At 45.8% G+C, this 16,508-nt stretch overlaps 1 protein-coding gene across 1 annotated transcript in view; it reads left to right on the top strand.

The window, feature by feature from the left end:
• Positions 1 to 885: 885 nt before the first annotated feature.
• Positions 886 to 16,508, top strand: part of SLC48A1 (solute carrier family 48 member 1) — a 29,362-nt gene continuing 13,739 nt past the window's right edge. Inside the window, exon 1 of the mRNA XM_083169509.1 lies at positions 886 to 1,103. Within this exon, the coding sequence (XP_083025635.1) occupies positions 971 to 1,103 (133 nt within the window). The 5' untranslated portion in view covers positions 886 to 970. The remainder of the gene's footprint in view (positions 1,104 to 16,508) is intronic.

Consider the following 16,508-nt stretch of genomic DNA (forward strand, 5'->3'; position numbering starts at 1 on the left):
GGTAAGCTGGACTTGCCTCCGTGTTCTATTTGTGCTGCCTCTGATTGGGGCTGGTTGCTGCTGCTGCCGGGCAAGCGGTGCTGCTGCTGCTGGGGATGTGCTATGTTGCCCGGCCGAAATGTGCTGCTGCTGCTGGGGATGATCTGTTGTGCTGCTGCTGAATCTGTTGCCCGGCCGTGTTCTGCAGAGGAATGCTGCCTCCCCCGCCGGCTCGGGCATTTAACCCCTTCCTGGCCCAGCTCCCCCCCGCTCCCCCTGACTGGCTGGCCAGCGTGCTAGGTGTGAAACGGGGGTCGGCATACCTGCCTACCCCCCCTAGCTTCCCGCCGTTCGGTCCTCAGCCCGCAACAGCCCCGCCCCCCTATGCCGCTTCGGGCGCCATCTTTGGCTGCCTGCGCTCTCTATAACCCTAACCATAGAGTGTATAGTGTAAGGTACTGTACATTATGGTGTGGGGTGTAATTACAGTGTGCATCATATTGTATAAGTGACATTAAGATGGATTGCCTAATGTATAAGGGACAGTAAGTGGGGGGGCGCCTGAAAATATTTTGGCTGGGGGGAGCAAAATTTATAGTTACGCCACTGGAGGAAAGTGTACGCGGGATCTGTGCATAGTACACGAACACACTCTCCACCAGCAGTTCCACAAAGCGCAAGGAGTGTGTCAGAACTGGGAACAAGACACCAACGTCTCTTCTGCCCACTGTTACTTGCAAGACAGGCCGCGTGCGTGCAGGGGGCACCTCACATGGGATGGAAATTGGAATCAACACCTGGCTGCTGCGGTGCTGCTGCCACCCGGCGTAACATACGGTCGGCTACTAGCTAGTGCGCATGCGCAGACAGTTCCACGTGCTGCACAGAGCCTGACCGGCTGACTCCTCCCCCTGATCTCTGGTCACATGGGCCTTACGTCACCAGGGGGTCCTAGGCCACTTGCATCTAGTAGCGCATCTTCCGTGTCTCTATGGCGGTCACCAAGCAGCTGTGGATCAGGATTGTGTACTCGGCCGTGGGCACGGTCATCGGCCTATCCATTTTTCTGACGTGGAATGTGGCCTTCGGACAGCCCTGGACCGCGGCCATGGGGGGCCTGTCAGGTAGGCAGCGGCTGCAGGTGGGGGACGGGTGATGTCACTGCTTTCCTCACACCTTATATAAAACAAATAAGTGTCTTACCCGTGCGCAGGAGCTGGGGCGGTGTGTTGTTATGCACAGGTATATGTGTGATCAGTTTCCCAAAGCGTACACATTTGGAAGAGACGGTGGCTATGGGCCAGGGGGGCATGGGAGGCAGAGTGTTGGGCGCCAGCAGGGCATTGAGTTGCTGCATGTGTGATGTGAGGGCACCACATTGCTGTGTGATTGGAGATGTGGGTGAGCTGTGCACCAGGTGGGTATGGCTGGGAGATGTAATGCAAGGGCTTATTGGTGTGCTTATTCTGTTTGCAGATAGGCTTGGGGGTAAATGTGTGAATGCTTGTTATGGGGAGAAGTGTTTATTTATATAGTGAACACATAGGACCTTATTGTGGTCCGTTCGCAGCTGGCGTTCATTCGTACAGGGACTGATGCTTGACGCATGAGCAGCGGCATTTCTGCGCATGTGCATGTGTCCACGGCAAACAGGTTGTTTACTGGGCGCACACACGGGGGGGGGGATGGGGCAGCAGTGGATAGTCGCGCCCATGAGAACACCTGGCGTTTCACGGGCATTCCCATGTAAACGCTGAGCGTTCCCATGGTAATTGTGACGTTGGTGCTGTCGCTGCCCGTCTGCTTCCTCTCGAGGGTGCACGTAAATCTAAGTGATCTGAGAGTCACTCAGATTTATGTGCATCTTCACCGACAGGCTGCGAATGGGTCCTTATGTTAAACATCCGTTTTCAGGCCCTGCGTGCGAACACACTCTCTGAGGGGGTGCGGGCATACCACCATTCGCAGGGCGGATTCTGCTTGACTTGCAAGGGTGCGAATTCGCATCCAAGCAAATCAACCAGAATAACCCCCATCTTTTGCTGCGCTTTACAGATAAAATTTGAACATTTACATCAGTCCCTGCCAAGTGAAGCTTACAATATGTATTCCCTACCACATGCACACACATTCATTTTTGTTGGAAGCCAATTGACCTGCCAGTATATTTTTGGATTGTGGGAGGAAACCAGAGTGCTAGAAGGAAACCTGCTTAAGCATGGGGAGAATATACAAACTCAACACACTTCGGACCATGGTGGGAATCAAACTCATGACCTCAGCACTAATAGTGAATACACACTGTGCGATTTTGCTTGCGATACGATCCCAATTGAATCGGGATCAAATCGCAAGCAAAATCGCACCATGTGTAATGCATTCAATTTGACTATATAGTACTATATAGCACTATATAGCCTGACGACTATTTTTCTATTTGATTTACACTACACAGGAGCGCACATTGGGATAGAATCTGCATCGAATGGAAAAAAAAAAACATTTGGTGCCCATCCCATTTTCTATTCGATTTTGATTCTATAAGCAAAATGGAATAGAAAAATTGTGCATAGCTCACTGTAGGTACACTCAGTAAGAGGCAGTGATACTAACCATTACATCGTCAGTTTCTGCGCTGATACTGCTTCTCCCCATGCATTACAGGGGCGACATGAGCACCTGTCATTATTAATGCTGTATACTGTACAAAATTTTATCATGCCCATAGCATTGGGAAATAAACAAATGGTTGGCAGTGCTGACCATTCCGACAGCTGCAGATGTTGTTGCCTCTACATTGCATCAAGTAAAGCGCTCTCTTGGCTACAGTGTCTACTGGCTTTGAGCTGCATTTGAGGTCTCGCAAGATTTGTGAGCTCTTGCTCATACTCGGTGGTGCTGGCCAGAGAAGGTTGGCATTAGGCTAGTGAGGGGAGCTGGTAGCGATTGCCAGAAGGGGGACTTTGCACTTTCCTGCTTCTACATCCGGGATAACACCTGTCAACACTGCGGCTTCCACCTTTGTTTCAGTAAAGAGGCGAAGCAGGAAGTGTTGTACCCTCACGTATAAGGAGTTTATAAATACATTTACCCCTATGTGCTGGATAGCTCTGGTGGGAGTATGCTGTGTGCCAGGATGGAGAGTATTGCACTTATTCTAGCACTGTTATTTCAGGACTACTTAGAACAATTTTTATGCCAATGGTTCCCAAACACAGTCCCAAAGGCACCCCAACAGTTTCATTTCTAAGGATATCTATGCTTAGGCATACATAAGTTACTCAGTGCTTTAGCCAGTTTGATTATAGTGTTGTTGCACAAGCAGGGATATACCTAAACCTTTACTGTTGGTGTGCCTTAAGGACTAGGTTTGGGAACCACTTGTTTAAATGTATATTACAATACATGTTTTGTACTCACAGAATCAAATGTGAAATAATAATCTCCATCTGTGTATCTTTCAAAATGTGTCAATAAGTAATGACTACACCTGTGCACCGGCTAGGTGACTTTGCAAATGTGGACTGATTGAGTACTACGGTTCTAAAGAAAAACAAATGTGAAAGAGAACCCCAGTCAAATAACATGCACTATATATACTTTTTAATTCATTTTGTTATTCATCACATTGATCCAAAATTAAAATTTCGTTTGGGTTGATTAAGTTCAACACGAGTTTAATAGCGGCGGGAAGCTGTTCCTTGACCTATTCAATTCAGCGTGCTATGTTGGAAAATGCCTGGGTACTGCTACAATGATGTGTGCTCCATGCTTCGGCACAAAGCAGCATTGCGGACCTAGGGGGTTATTCTGGTTGCTTTTGCAACCCAACCAGAATAATCCCCCTAGCATTGTCTGATTTCTGCTCAGAGCAAATGGGTTTGTCATTTAATAGCACATCAGCTTATTGAATCCAGTCATTTGATGTGTAATTTTTATCATTACATTATTGAAAAATTATATACTTTTTGTGAACTACTTGTTTTATGGAGTTCTGTTGCTGTTGGGTGAAATATAAACCCTAAAGGCAGTATTTAATTGTTACTCACACTCAATCTCCTATCTTAAGTTATGGGAGATTGTGGGGCGATAATCAATAGACAGAATTTTTATTGTGTGCACTCATTATGGCTGGGTTTAGCCACGTAAAGATTAGCCATGAAATTGAAAAAGAATTGGGTTCCTCTTCCTGCTGTGGTGGCAAGGGAGGAATATCCTAGGGGCGCTAGGTGTGACCTGCTTCACTCAAAAGCAGCTGCAATACAATCAGGTGCGTCAGACCTGAAAACATAAACAATAAAGGAAAACAAAATTTGCAGCGCTGGAAAATTAAAGATTAATAAAAACCAATTGGCAGTTGGATTGACTTCACAAATTTATGTAAAAGGATAATCACAATTTAATAGGCCACATGGCCACACATATAGATAAAATATTGGAATAAAAAAGCATGGGTGTGGTAGCAGAACTTGGATGAACTGGTGTGACTGTCCGTTCCTATATTGCCTAGAATGGTATTTTTGGGACCGCCTTTGTAACCAGAGCAATAATTGCATAGATGGTACTTGTTTCCTATCTGGGCGCCCACGATTGATATCGCGGTCGTCGGGGGTAAAAATCGCGGGCATCGCGGGTAAATTGGGATGCCCGCGATGACCGCGATTTTTACATAGGGAACAATGTTAAAAAGGCTGATTGACCGCGATTTTACTGTTAAATGGCTCAATGGACCTGATTTGGCCATAGGAATCAATGTTAAATGGGCCACAGAGCCCATTAACCCTTAAATGTCCTCCCCAATTTTTAACGCCACCCCACGATCAACGTGAACCCGAAGCGTGGCGAGCGCAGCGAGCCCGCGAGGGGCGGCGGTACGCGTCCTCCGACCTTTTCATGCCCTACTATCCACTAGGGCGTGGAGTGAGAATATAATAGTGTGGCGAGCCACCGAGCCCGAAGCGTGGCGAGCGGACGCGGATACCTTCACAGGTAGACGCGTCCCCTCGCGGGCTTCACAGGTGTCGGCGTCGCCACGGACACCTGTGAAGCCCGCGAGGGGACTCGTATAACTGTGAAGGTATCCGCGTCCCCTCGCAGGGCTCGCTGCGCTCGCCACGCTTCGGGCTCGGTGGCTCGCTGCGCTCGCCACACTATTATATTCTCACTCCACGCCGACGTGGATAGTAGGGCATGAAAAGGTCGGAGGACGCGTACCGCCGCCCCTCGCGGGCTCGCTGCGCTCGCCACGCTTCGGGTTGACGTGGATCGTGGGGTGGCGTTAAAAATTGGGGGGGACATTTAAGGGTTAATGGGCTCTGTGGCCCATTTAACATTGATTCCTATGGCCAAATCGGGTACATTGAGCCATTTAACAGTAAAATCGGGTCCATCGCGCCTTTTAACATTGATTCCTATGGGAAATCGGGAGCATCGCGTCGGTCGCATCGCGGGCACACATAAATGTACCCGCGATCACCACGACGGGCGCCCAGATAGGAAACAAGTACCGCATAGATATATTTACCGTCCACCTTGCTCGCTTGAGGGGGGAATGGATCCTGATGGAATGGAATTTCCCTTGATATGTCCAAAATCCCTTTTGAGTCGAGCGTGGAGTGGGGCTTGCCACTTGGTGTTTGGATGATGCTGGTTTTCCGGTCCTTTTTAGGCTGGTTCGGGCAGTTGAATTGGCAAAAAAGGTTGGTAGAGCCAGTAATCCTGCTTCTGCTACAAGTGTAGATGTCCACCTGACGCGTTTCGCTTGAAACAAGCTTTATTAAAGGTATAATGGATGTCGTCATCCATTATATCTTTGATAAAGCTTGTTTCAAGCGAAACGCGTCAGGTGGACATCTACACTTGTAGCAGAAGCAGGATTACTGGCTCTACCAACCTTTTTTGCCAATTCAACTGCCCGAACCAGCCTAAAAAGGACCGGAAATCCAGCATCATTCAAACACCAAGTGGCAAGCCCCACTCCACGCTCGACTCAAAAGGGATTTTGGACATATCAAGGGAAATTCCATTCCATCAGGATCCATTCCCCCCTCAAGCGAGCAAGGTGGACGGTAAATATATCTACGCAATTATTGCTCTGGTTACAAAGGCGGTCCCAAAAATACCATTCTAGGCAATATAGGAACGGACAGTCACTCCAGTTCATCCCAGTTCTGCTACCACACCCATGCTTTTTTATTCCAATATTTTATCTATATGTGTGGCATATTAAATTGTGATTATCCTTTTACATAAATTTGTGAAGTCAATCCAACTGCCAATTGGTTTTTATTAATCTTTAATTTTCCAGCGCTGCAAATTTTGTTTTCCTTTATTGATTAGCCATGAAATGATGTTTTGGCTGACCGTTGGCAGAAACAATTGAATAACTCCAACGGAGCGCATGGGTATGGGGACATTTGAAAATAATTGGGTCCAATGTAATTCTACACATTATTTTTATTATGTGTATTTTCAGAGGGAATTCAATAGTTTTTCCTCACAGCCACCATAATTGAATTGTTGCTCTGGTACGCTGAGCCACAGTCTGGTTATCCCCCCACCCCCATGATGTTGAGGTGAAATGTGCCCAAACAGCACTGTTTTGGAATGCGCCCAGCACTGTTCTGGTTGAGCTCTTTCATGCAGCTACGCCTGTAAATGTACAGGTCCATGGGACAGGTTTTTTTTAAGCCAAGCATGCCCATAAGTGCTGAGCATGCCACTAAGAGTGACTTTAACAGGGCTGTTCCCCCTCCTTGGCCTGCCATGGAGAACCTGTGCCTGCACATTGGCACCCTCCCTTTCCAACATTCTAGCGGAAACGCTAACATATATATGTACTTTTATGTCCATCATCCCACTTATATTTTTTTGCACTTTAAACCCTTTCCTTTCATCTTCTTTTATATATTTTACGCCACTTAATCCCACTTATGTTTTGACAATCACATACCTCCACATGTTTCAGAAGAGCAGAGGGAAGCAAGCAGAAGATTGTGCTTGCCAATGGTGCACCACCAAAAAAAAGATGTGGCCTAGTGCCCTATTTTTGTCACGCTTTAGACATGCCCAGTACTCTGCACAGTATCTATTGCTTGCTTTGCTAAGCAGATCAGTGAGTGAGAGAGGGCCTCCCAAGTCACCAACCACCACCACCTTGGGATAAATCATACACCAATGGTTTCTCACAGATCAACACATAGGGGGGTATTCAAATGTTTCATTTTTTCCCCCACCTTTCAGATACACACATCTGACATATTTTGAATTGATGGCCGGGTGTGCTATTCAATTGTATTTTCGGTACTTGTTTCCTAGCACGGCGCCCATTGCATACCATGCAATAAGGTATGCGATAGTATGCAATGCGATATTCGGGAAAATGACCTGGAATTAAATGTTTAATCAAATATCACATAGCATCGCATGCCAGCAAATGGCATGCAATGCGATTTTTAATTGTACAACCCTGATGGGTGCTTACAATATTAAATGCACCCCCATTGTTCACGCCACCCCCACTATCCACGCCAACCCGAAGCGTGGCGAGTGGCGGCGGTACGCGTCCTCCGACTTTTTCATACCCCCACTATCCACGTCGGTGTGGAGTTGATTTTAGATAGTGTGGCGAGCGTAGCGGAATACATGTTAAGTAATCCGTGTCCCCTCACGGGGCTCGCCACGCATTGGGCAACTCCACACCGACGTGGATAGTAGGGGTATGAAAAGGTTGGAGGATGCACGCTCGCCACGCTTCGGGTTGGCGTTGATAGTGGGGGTGGCGTTGACAATGGGGGTGCATTTAACATTGTAAGCACCCATCAGGGTGCTTGTACAATAAAAAATCGCATCGCATGCCGCTATATTGCATGCGATGCTCTGCGATGGAAATCAGGGGCGCCGTGCTAGGAAACAAGTACCGTTTTTTCTTTAGATGTCTAAACATTAAATAAAGCCATGAATTTAAAATAAATAAATAAATAAAAATAACACTTTTATCACCACCAGATGCCCAGGTGAATAAAATGACGAAAAAAGTACCAAGTTTAGGCAACTATTAAAAAGTGTAAAAATGATCACAAAACATTTGAATAGGAAGCCCGTTGAAAATGACTGTGAAATAAAAGATGTTCAAATCTCAAAAGAAAGGGAAGAATTAAATATCACACTAATATCACAACATATAATAGTTGTGTAGTGCTCACTTTAGGATTTTTTTAGGGCAGGGCGCTGACCACCAGTTAGGGCACATTTTCTGTTATATATTTTTTTGTTTCGACTGTAAACTTCTATCAAAAATTGCACACTGCATGAGGATTACGCCCATTAAACATTGCTCTGCTATGGCCATTACATATTCTGCCGTAATGACAAACACACATTATGGTACACACTGTAATGCCTTTTACACATTATACCACACACCGTCATGCCCATTACACATGATGGCACATACTGTAATACCCATTACACGTGATGGCACTCACAGAAAGTTATCAGCGGCGTGTCAGCGTAGTGGGAGGGCAGCGTAAGGGCGCACAGTGCCACACACAAAAAGGGCAGGGTGCATTTTGAGGTTTTAAAAACGGGCAGGGTGCAACACCCTGAAAAAGAAGCTTAGAGGGGAAAAAGGGAACAAACAACAATTTAATACTCTCCAAAATGTCAGGAGGTCTCACTCCAGAAGCCACCAGCAGAGGGTATTGGTGGTAGCCGGCAGCGGTGTGCAGCTGGAGATTAGTCCTCATGGCAAAGGGTGGTTTATTACCCGGTAGTAACAGGATCACGTACGGTTAAAAGAGGTACAGGTTGATAGGATTCACACTCGCAGCCAAGAGCTTTGGGGGTTGTGGTGCATTGTGTATCCACATGCTCTATGCAGAGTGGTGGCAATGGGATTTCTCATAGTATACTTTTGTGATATAGTGAAACTATGGCATCAATACTCTATATGGAAATGGGAGCAGCGCATGTTGGAGGCGGCACCTACTCGGCAAGCCGCTTGGTCCTAGTGCCCACAACTATCTGCTGCTAAACCTGAGGCAGCGCACAATGTTCCTCTAACAAGCTTCGCATACCAGTAGGGAATAATGCATCACTGCAGGCGCCTGGTATTTCTGCCAAGATGGTTGTGATCCATGACCCCCAAAATTCAGTTTGGGAACTACAGGGTTAATACATGGTGCAAATGTTTTGAAGCCTTCAGCTCCCATTTGGGGCCACATAGCGAATGACAGAAATAGTGATGCAGTATGATAGTACTGCAATGCATTCTTGTCAAAATATTATTTTGCATCCAGCTCCCATTTATCATTCTGAATTTTCACCATCCGTGTTCTCACCATATTTATGTTTTTTTTCAGTTAGACTTTTCTCTTGATGCTTATGTGTTTTTCTGTTATTGGTATTTATTTCTTAACAGTTTGAAACCCTCCCAGTGTTCTTGGAGAGCTGTGCACTTTTGTTTGGATTGAATGTTTTCTGCTTGGCTGCACTAAAAACAGCTGCATTCTGCAAGATAAGGCAAAATTGCTGCCAATATGTCTGTTACGCACTTCAGGCCAAAATTAATTCTGACCGTCATTAAAATCATATGCACTATACCTAACGGGATATAACGCCCACTGAATTCATTGCCAGTAGTTAATATTTTCAACTAGCTTTGTGTTTTGGTGGTCCCAGAATATGTAAGCTATGTTCTAGTAGCAATACAAAGTCATTGCAAACATCTGTTTTCTCTTGAACACTAAGGAACAATGGGGTAAATTGGGAGGTTTGTGAATATTTTAAGCCACTCATGTCCAGATTTGGTTGTTTCCAACCTCATTGGGCAACAGATTTAAAGCTGGGTAAGCACTATCTGAATTCTGCTGATCAAAATGACATTTTGTGTACACATTATATATGCGCCTTCCCACAGGTCACTAACTACATCCCCCATAAGCCATCAGCCCGGCAGCAGAGCCACTGGGGAATGTTGCTTGCATTTCTGGCCACGGCGATGTGAGGCTGGGTACACATCACTAATACCCCTTTCACATCAAAAAAATAACAGGTACTTATGTATTATCTGGGCTCCCATGTTAAATGCACCCCATTTTTTTATACCCCTACTATCCAACTACGCATGGAGTTGATTTTATATAGTGTGGCGAGCCACCGTGCCCGAAGCGTGGCAAGCGGACGCGGTCTCATAAGAAAAACGGGAGCCCAGATATTACATAAGTACCAAATAACACAGGTTGTTGCTGGGTGGACGTGTCGTTTGAAAGGGGCCTTCTGAAAATACCCAGGTCCAGCAACCCGACATTCCAACACGGGTTAAAAGAAGGGTTAAACCTGGGTCGGACCTGGGTTGCTGTGCAGCGTGAACGGGTAGCATGGGTCGAGCGAACCTGGGTCCCGTTCACACTATAGGAAGGAGGCAGCGTTGGTTCCAAGCATCTTCGCCCTCCCCCTGACACCCCCCCCCCATGCTTGGTGATGCGCCCCCCCAGATGTCAGCAAATGCAGGGTCTCTCCCGGAGAGGCCCCGTGTCCGAACCGAGGTTGCGACCCAGCGCTTGTCATGTGACCGGTGTGTACCTAGCTTTAGTGATAAATAATTATTTTGGATGGAAAAATAATTCCTTTTTATTACAATTTATCCATTGTTGCAAGAGTGCCTAACTGGCTCACAGTTCTCTACAGGAGGGTAATATCGGCCCAATCATTCTGTTCTCTCACCTAGTTTACAAAACATGTCAAACTGCCAGGGGTTGCCAGATTTAGTAATTAGGGATTCCATACCTCCGCAGTATAAGTAAACTAGTTGGATGAGCCATAATTAAGACAAATCAGCCTCGCTTCAATATGAACTTCTCAGGGCAGTAAGAATCCCTTTTAAAAATTCAGCGGTGTAAGGTCGACAATGGGAAAGTCGACATGAGTTTTTCCTGGGGTGTTTTATTATTGGTCGACGGGCACAATTTCATGCCATACCATCCACTGCGGTGTGGTGGAAGAATATAATAGTGTGGCGACCTTATGACCCATACCCCAGTGAAGACAGAGGTAGGAGCAGATCGTGACTAAGCCATCATTTTATCTACAATATTTTCAGTGATGGATAAGTTGTGATATTTTGTAATTTTTTATGATTGTACCACTTCTTTTACTAAACACTATTGTAGAACCGCTGATTTAACCTAGTTAACCAAACTTTGAATGATCCTACTGAGGCCAGAAATACAGTGCAGTATGTTTGTTACCAGAAATGTTTTGGCAACATATTCTAACCATTTGTTTTCTTGTAAATATGCAAGCGTAGAAATTAAAATCTTATTTTTTTGGCTTGGCTTTAAGGCCCACATACACTGGTGTGACTTGTCTGAGGCACAAGTCGCATCCAATTTTCTCTTGAATTCAGCTGCCCGGGAGTCCTCCTACCACCAGATTCTGTGCTTGATTTGCTATTTTTTGGTTTTATTTAAAAACCTTCATCAGGGGTTCCTGACAGGGGGAAGCAGTCATCTATTAGAATGAACTTAGGTCTACAGTCATTAGGTCGACCCCACTAGGTCGACTGGCAGGAAGGTCGACCTGACTTAAGGTCGACATGGGCCAAGGTCGACATGACTTAAGGTCGAATTTGCATAAAGGTCGACATGAGGAAGGTCGACTGGTCATAAGGTCGACATGGGTTTTTCACTGTTTTTTGAGCCGACATGTGCCGACAGGCGGTATTTCATGCCCTACCATCCACTAGGGCGTGGTGGGAGAATAAAATAGTGTGCCGAGCGCAGCGAGGCACCATGCCCGAAGCATCGCGAGCGATGCGAGGGTCCGATTCTCATTGCCAACTGTGTCCATGTCGACTGTGTCGACAATCGGATAAAAAAACTGTGAAAAATCCATGTCGACCTTATGACCAGTCGACCTTCCTCATGTCGACCTTTATGCAAATTCGACCTTAAGTCATGTCGACCTTGGCCCATGCCGACCTTAAATCAGGTCGACCTTCCTGCCAGTCGACCTAGTGGGGTCGACCTAATGACTGTAGACCTAAGTTCATTCTGACAGATGTACCGATTCCCTGACAGGGATTCCTGATGAAGGGTGTTTATTTTATTATTATTATTTTTTTGCATGATCATTTTTATTAGAATTATATTACAAATGAAAGGTTACAACAATGGGAACATTTTCTTTTCGTTTTTTAAAAGCTCAATCTTATACAATCTCATCCATCACATAAGAGAGAAAGTACTGTAATCAAGTATGATTTGCTATTTTTACATGTGATTTATAGCACGGAAGTACTCCCTTGGTGCTGCCGAGGGAGTTTAAGTGTAATCAGATGAGATATATTGCAGCTGCTAAAGCAGGCATGTCCAAACTGTGGCCCTCCAGCTATTGTGAAACTACACATCCCAGCATGCCTTGCCATAGTTTTAGCATTCTCTAATAGCAAAACTGTGGCAAGGTATGATGGGACTTGTAGTTTAACAACGGTTGGAGGGCCATAGTTTGGAAATGCCTGTGCTAAAGAACAGATGCGATGTACACCGACTGCTTCAATTCCAACCTATCTTATGTGCAGCAGATTCCCTTTGTGCTTTACAATTGTTGACAGCGATGGGACAAACTCCGTAACAACAGACAGACTTGGAGGTAAGAGGGCCCTGCTGTAAGCTTACAATCTATAGGGACCAAAGGACAGGCACCAGTTCCACCAAGTCCAGATGGCGAAGCTATAAGATACATAAGTGCCTCGGAGGGATATGCGTGTGGAACTTAAATATGATAGGCTTGCCTGAAGAGGTGAGTTTTTCAAGGAACGCTTGAAAGTTGGGAGGCTGCTGTCTCTGTGGAGCGTGGGAACAAAAGCCTGACTGAAGTGTGTCAAAAAGGGTGTGAGTTAAGAAAGTGTGTGAGGAGAAAGTAGACCAGTCTCTTGAGTAGCTTGGAGAGGCATGGATGCTGAGAGATGGGCCGGTAGTTAGAGAGCGAGTTAGGGTCAGAATTGTGTTTTTTTTTCAGAATGGGAATCACTGCATGTATGAACAGAGAAGGGAAAAGTACCAGTAGCCAGAGAGAGATTGCAGGTTTTATTTAAGGTTGGGACAAGCACAGGAGACAGAGTTTAAATGACTTGTGCAGTTATAGGATCTAGAGGAGAGGTAGTGGAGTAGGAGGATAAGAAGAGTGTACTTACTTCCTTTTTATTTGTGGGCTCAAATGAAGAGTGTGCCAGAGGGTTCCGATGGGGAATTGATTAGGTTAGTGGCTGCAAAAGACCGTACTATTTAATCTCGGTACTAGGCTATAATATAGTGTTTGGATATTTTTATTAACAATTACTTGTACAGCGCCAGCATATTCCATTTGCGCGTTAAAATGAAATCTACATTTGTGTACAAAACTATTCTGGATTTACTTTCTGCAACAGAGACCAAGATAAAGTGCCACCTATACCCAGTGTATGCAGCCTATAAACTCCATAGGGACCTGTAACATCAGCGAGGGACTGACCACACCATACTTTCAGTACTAGTCCATATAGGGTTCAGAGGTTCCCAAACTTTTTGCAATCACTGCACCCTAGAGTATCAGAATTTTTTCACAGCAGTAAGAGGATTCGTTCAGAATTTTTTTTTTTTTCAAAAATTACAGATAGCGCCGGGCTTGTCGTTGCTGGGGATGGCGGAGGACTCGCCACCCGCCATCCCCCGCCCCTCGCCATCTGTATGTCGGAAGGGGACGCGCGTGCACGAGGTGCACGCGCGTCCCGTTCCGACGGTGCCTTTCCCCGGGTCCCCGCCGGCTTCCCCGGGTCCCCGCCGGTCCACACCGCCCCCCCGCAGCCCCCCGCAGCCCTGCCCGTCTCCCTGAAGCTGGAGACGGGCAGGACTGCACCCGCCGCGCCGCCTCGCCGCCCGGCTATTGAGACGCTCGTGCGTGGGAGACGCACGAGCGTCTCATTCAGCCAGAGCGCCAGATTGCTGGCGGATCGCCAGGGACACGGTCCTGGCGCTCCGCCAGCAATAATAAGGCCAGCTCCATCTGTACATGTTTTTATGTCATCCTTAGGTTAAATTATGTGGTGAGGGACAGAAGTTGCTTATGCTTGTTCACCTATTTTATTTTTTGCAGCCACAAGCACTTCGTTTTTTTAATTGGTTTTGAACCACCAATCCAAGGCACCCCTGCAATTACCCCAGGGTGCCACGGCACACAGTTTGGGAACCACTGCCCTAGCTAATTACATTAATGACTTTAAACGGGATTCCTTCGCAGTGTATAGGGAATGAATACACTTTAATGAAGAAGATGACTTTCACATTTGATCTAAGTGGGGCATGGTTGTTTCTGCATAACACTCAGGGACCTATTGGTTTAAGGGGTAATTTTCCTAAGATGGTAGTTCTATTTAAGATGGGATGTTGCCCGTAGCAACCTAACAGATTCTTCTTATTTAGCACCTTCTAGAATATAATATAATTGAATTGGTTGCTATGGGCAACATCCCATCTTCAATAGAACTCCCATCTTAGTAAATAGGCAGCCTGGACGGTGTAATGGTTAACATTACTGCCTCACGGCACTGAGTTCAATTCCCACCATGGCCCTAACTGTGCGGAGTTTGTATATTCTCCCCGTACTTGCGTGGGTTTCCTCCAGGTATTCTGGTTTCCTCTCACAATCCAAAAATATACTGGTATGTTAATTGGCTCCTAAAAAATTAACACTAAAATGTTCAAAAATATTCTGTAATGTGCTGCGGACTATGTATGCGCTATGTAAATAACTGGTAATAGAGAACGCCCATCTTAGTGAATTTTACCATTGAATGGTTGAGTTTAATTACTTTGAAAAAAAAGCAGTTTCAGATAATTGTAAATTATGTGTTGTCTATATGTTATTTCAGGCAATAGGGTTTAAATAACATTTGGTTTTGTTATTCTACTGGCCTGGCGGACTTTGCAACCGGATAGTTACCGGATTTCTGATCACCATACCCGATCGTAGTGCTCATTCTAATACTTGGCAACTTTCAAAACAAGTGCAGTTCCTTCTTCCTGCCCTTGATGTCGCTGTCTGCTTTGGTGCTTCTTGTCTCTATTTAGGGGGATATTCAATCACCAGCGAGCGTCTCCCATCTGGGAGATGCCCGCCGGGCCCTATTCAATGCTGTCTTCCCCGACAGCATTGAACAGGGTATCTCGGCAGAACGAGCCCGACATCACAAGCTGTCGGGCTCGTTCTGCTGAGAACGGCCGGGAAGTGACGAGCTGCCGGCTGCAGCTCGCCTCTTCCCGGCCGCAATTTGCGGCCACTCCCCCTTCTCGCTTTTTCAGTTTCATGACACCCTTATGCTGTGATATCCTGCAACATTAATGCATTCAACTTAATAAATATTATGCACCCTGAGTAAAGGCTTTATATTATCTTAACTAGTAATTGGTGAGGTTTTCTTTTATCATGTATCTCCATTCTAACCATTGTTTTCTTTATTCAAGCCAGCTCCGTAATTGGAATGTGTAATGCCAGAAAATCCTGTATGAAATATTTTATATATGTCGGTTATTGCCCAAGATCTGAATGTCATAGGAATCATTGCCTAATATTTCTTGCCTCCCACATGTAATTTTTTCCAAATGACTGCATTCCTGAGGCTGGGAGGGAGGAGATTTCTTGTAAAAGTTACTTTGGGAATTGTGAGTTTTTCCAGAAACTCCTGGGAACTGATAAGTGTAATCCTCTCAGCAGCAGCACTTGTGAATATGTTGTAACTATGTAGTTTTTTTTTATTTGTTTTGTGATTCAACTATTGTCTTTATGCTTTAGATAGTGGCTAAAGATTATTGTAGGCACTGTACAGTGAGCACTTCTGGTCAAAAGTCTCAAATTAGTAATTTATTAATGAACAGGCCAACATGTTTCATCCAATAATCTGGTGGCCGTGTACATGGTCCCGGGACTGTGATGTACGTGTAAGCATTTTCAGTGAGGCAACCTTTGTCCCAAGAGCAAGCCTAGAACGGAGTGAGGCACTCACCAGGGCTTACATCAAAGCAGTATTTTCATTCAGGCTTCAAGAGTATACAACGTTTCGGTCCATTCAAGGACCTTCTTCAGGTGTACAAATCAAGCAACATGGTACAGGTGAGGCTGCTGATCCTGCTGGTCCTGTACCATGTTGCTTGATTTGTACACCTGAAGAAAGTCCTTGAAAGTCCTATAACACACCGACAGTCGGGATTCCGACAGTCATTAGCCCGACGTCAGAATCTTGACTGTACAGCGGGGGGGGGGGGGGGGAGCGCAATGAAGCCCCATACAGGCTCGCCATGCTGCGAGCACAGTGGCTCACTGCGCTTGCCACCTATTTTATTCCCCCTCTATGGGGGTCATGGTCATGAGGAGCAGTCAGTTGATTTTGGGGTAATGACTGTCAGAATCCCAACTGTCGGTGAGTCGTCCGGCACCCACTAAAGAGTATAATATTTGAAACCATGCTTTTTTAATTTGACTATAGTTGTGCATAG

This window comes from Crinia signifera, chromosome 2 (assembly GCF_055691185.1).
Source record: "Crinia signifera chromosome 2, ASM5569118v1, whole genome shotgun sequence".
In the NCBI taxonomy this organism is placed as follows: Eukaryota; Metazoa; Chordata; class Amphibia; order Anura; family Myobatrachidae; genus Crinia; species Crinia signifera.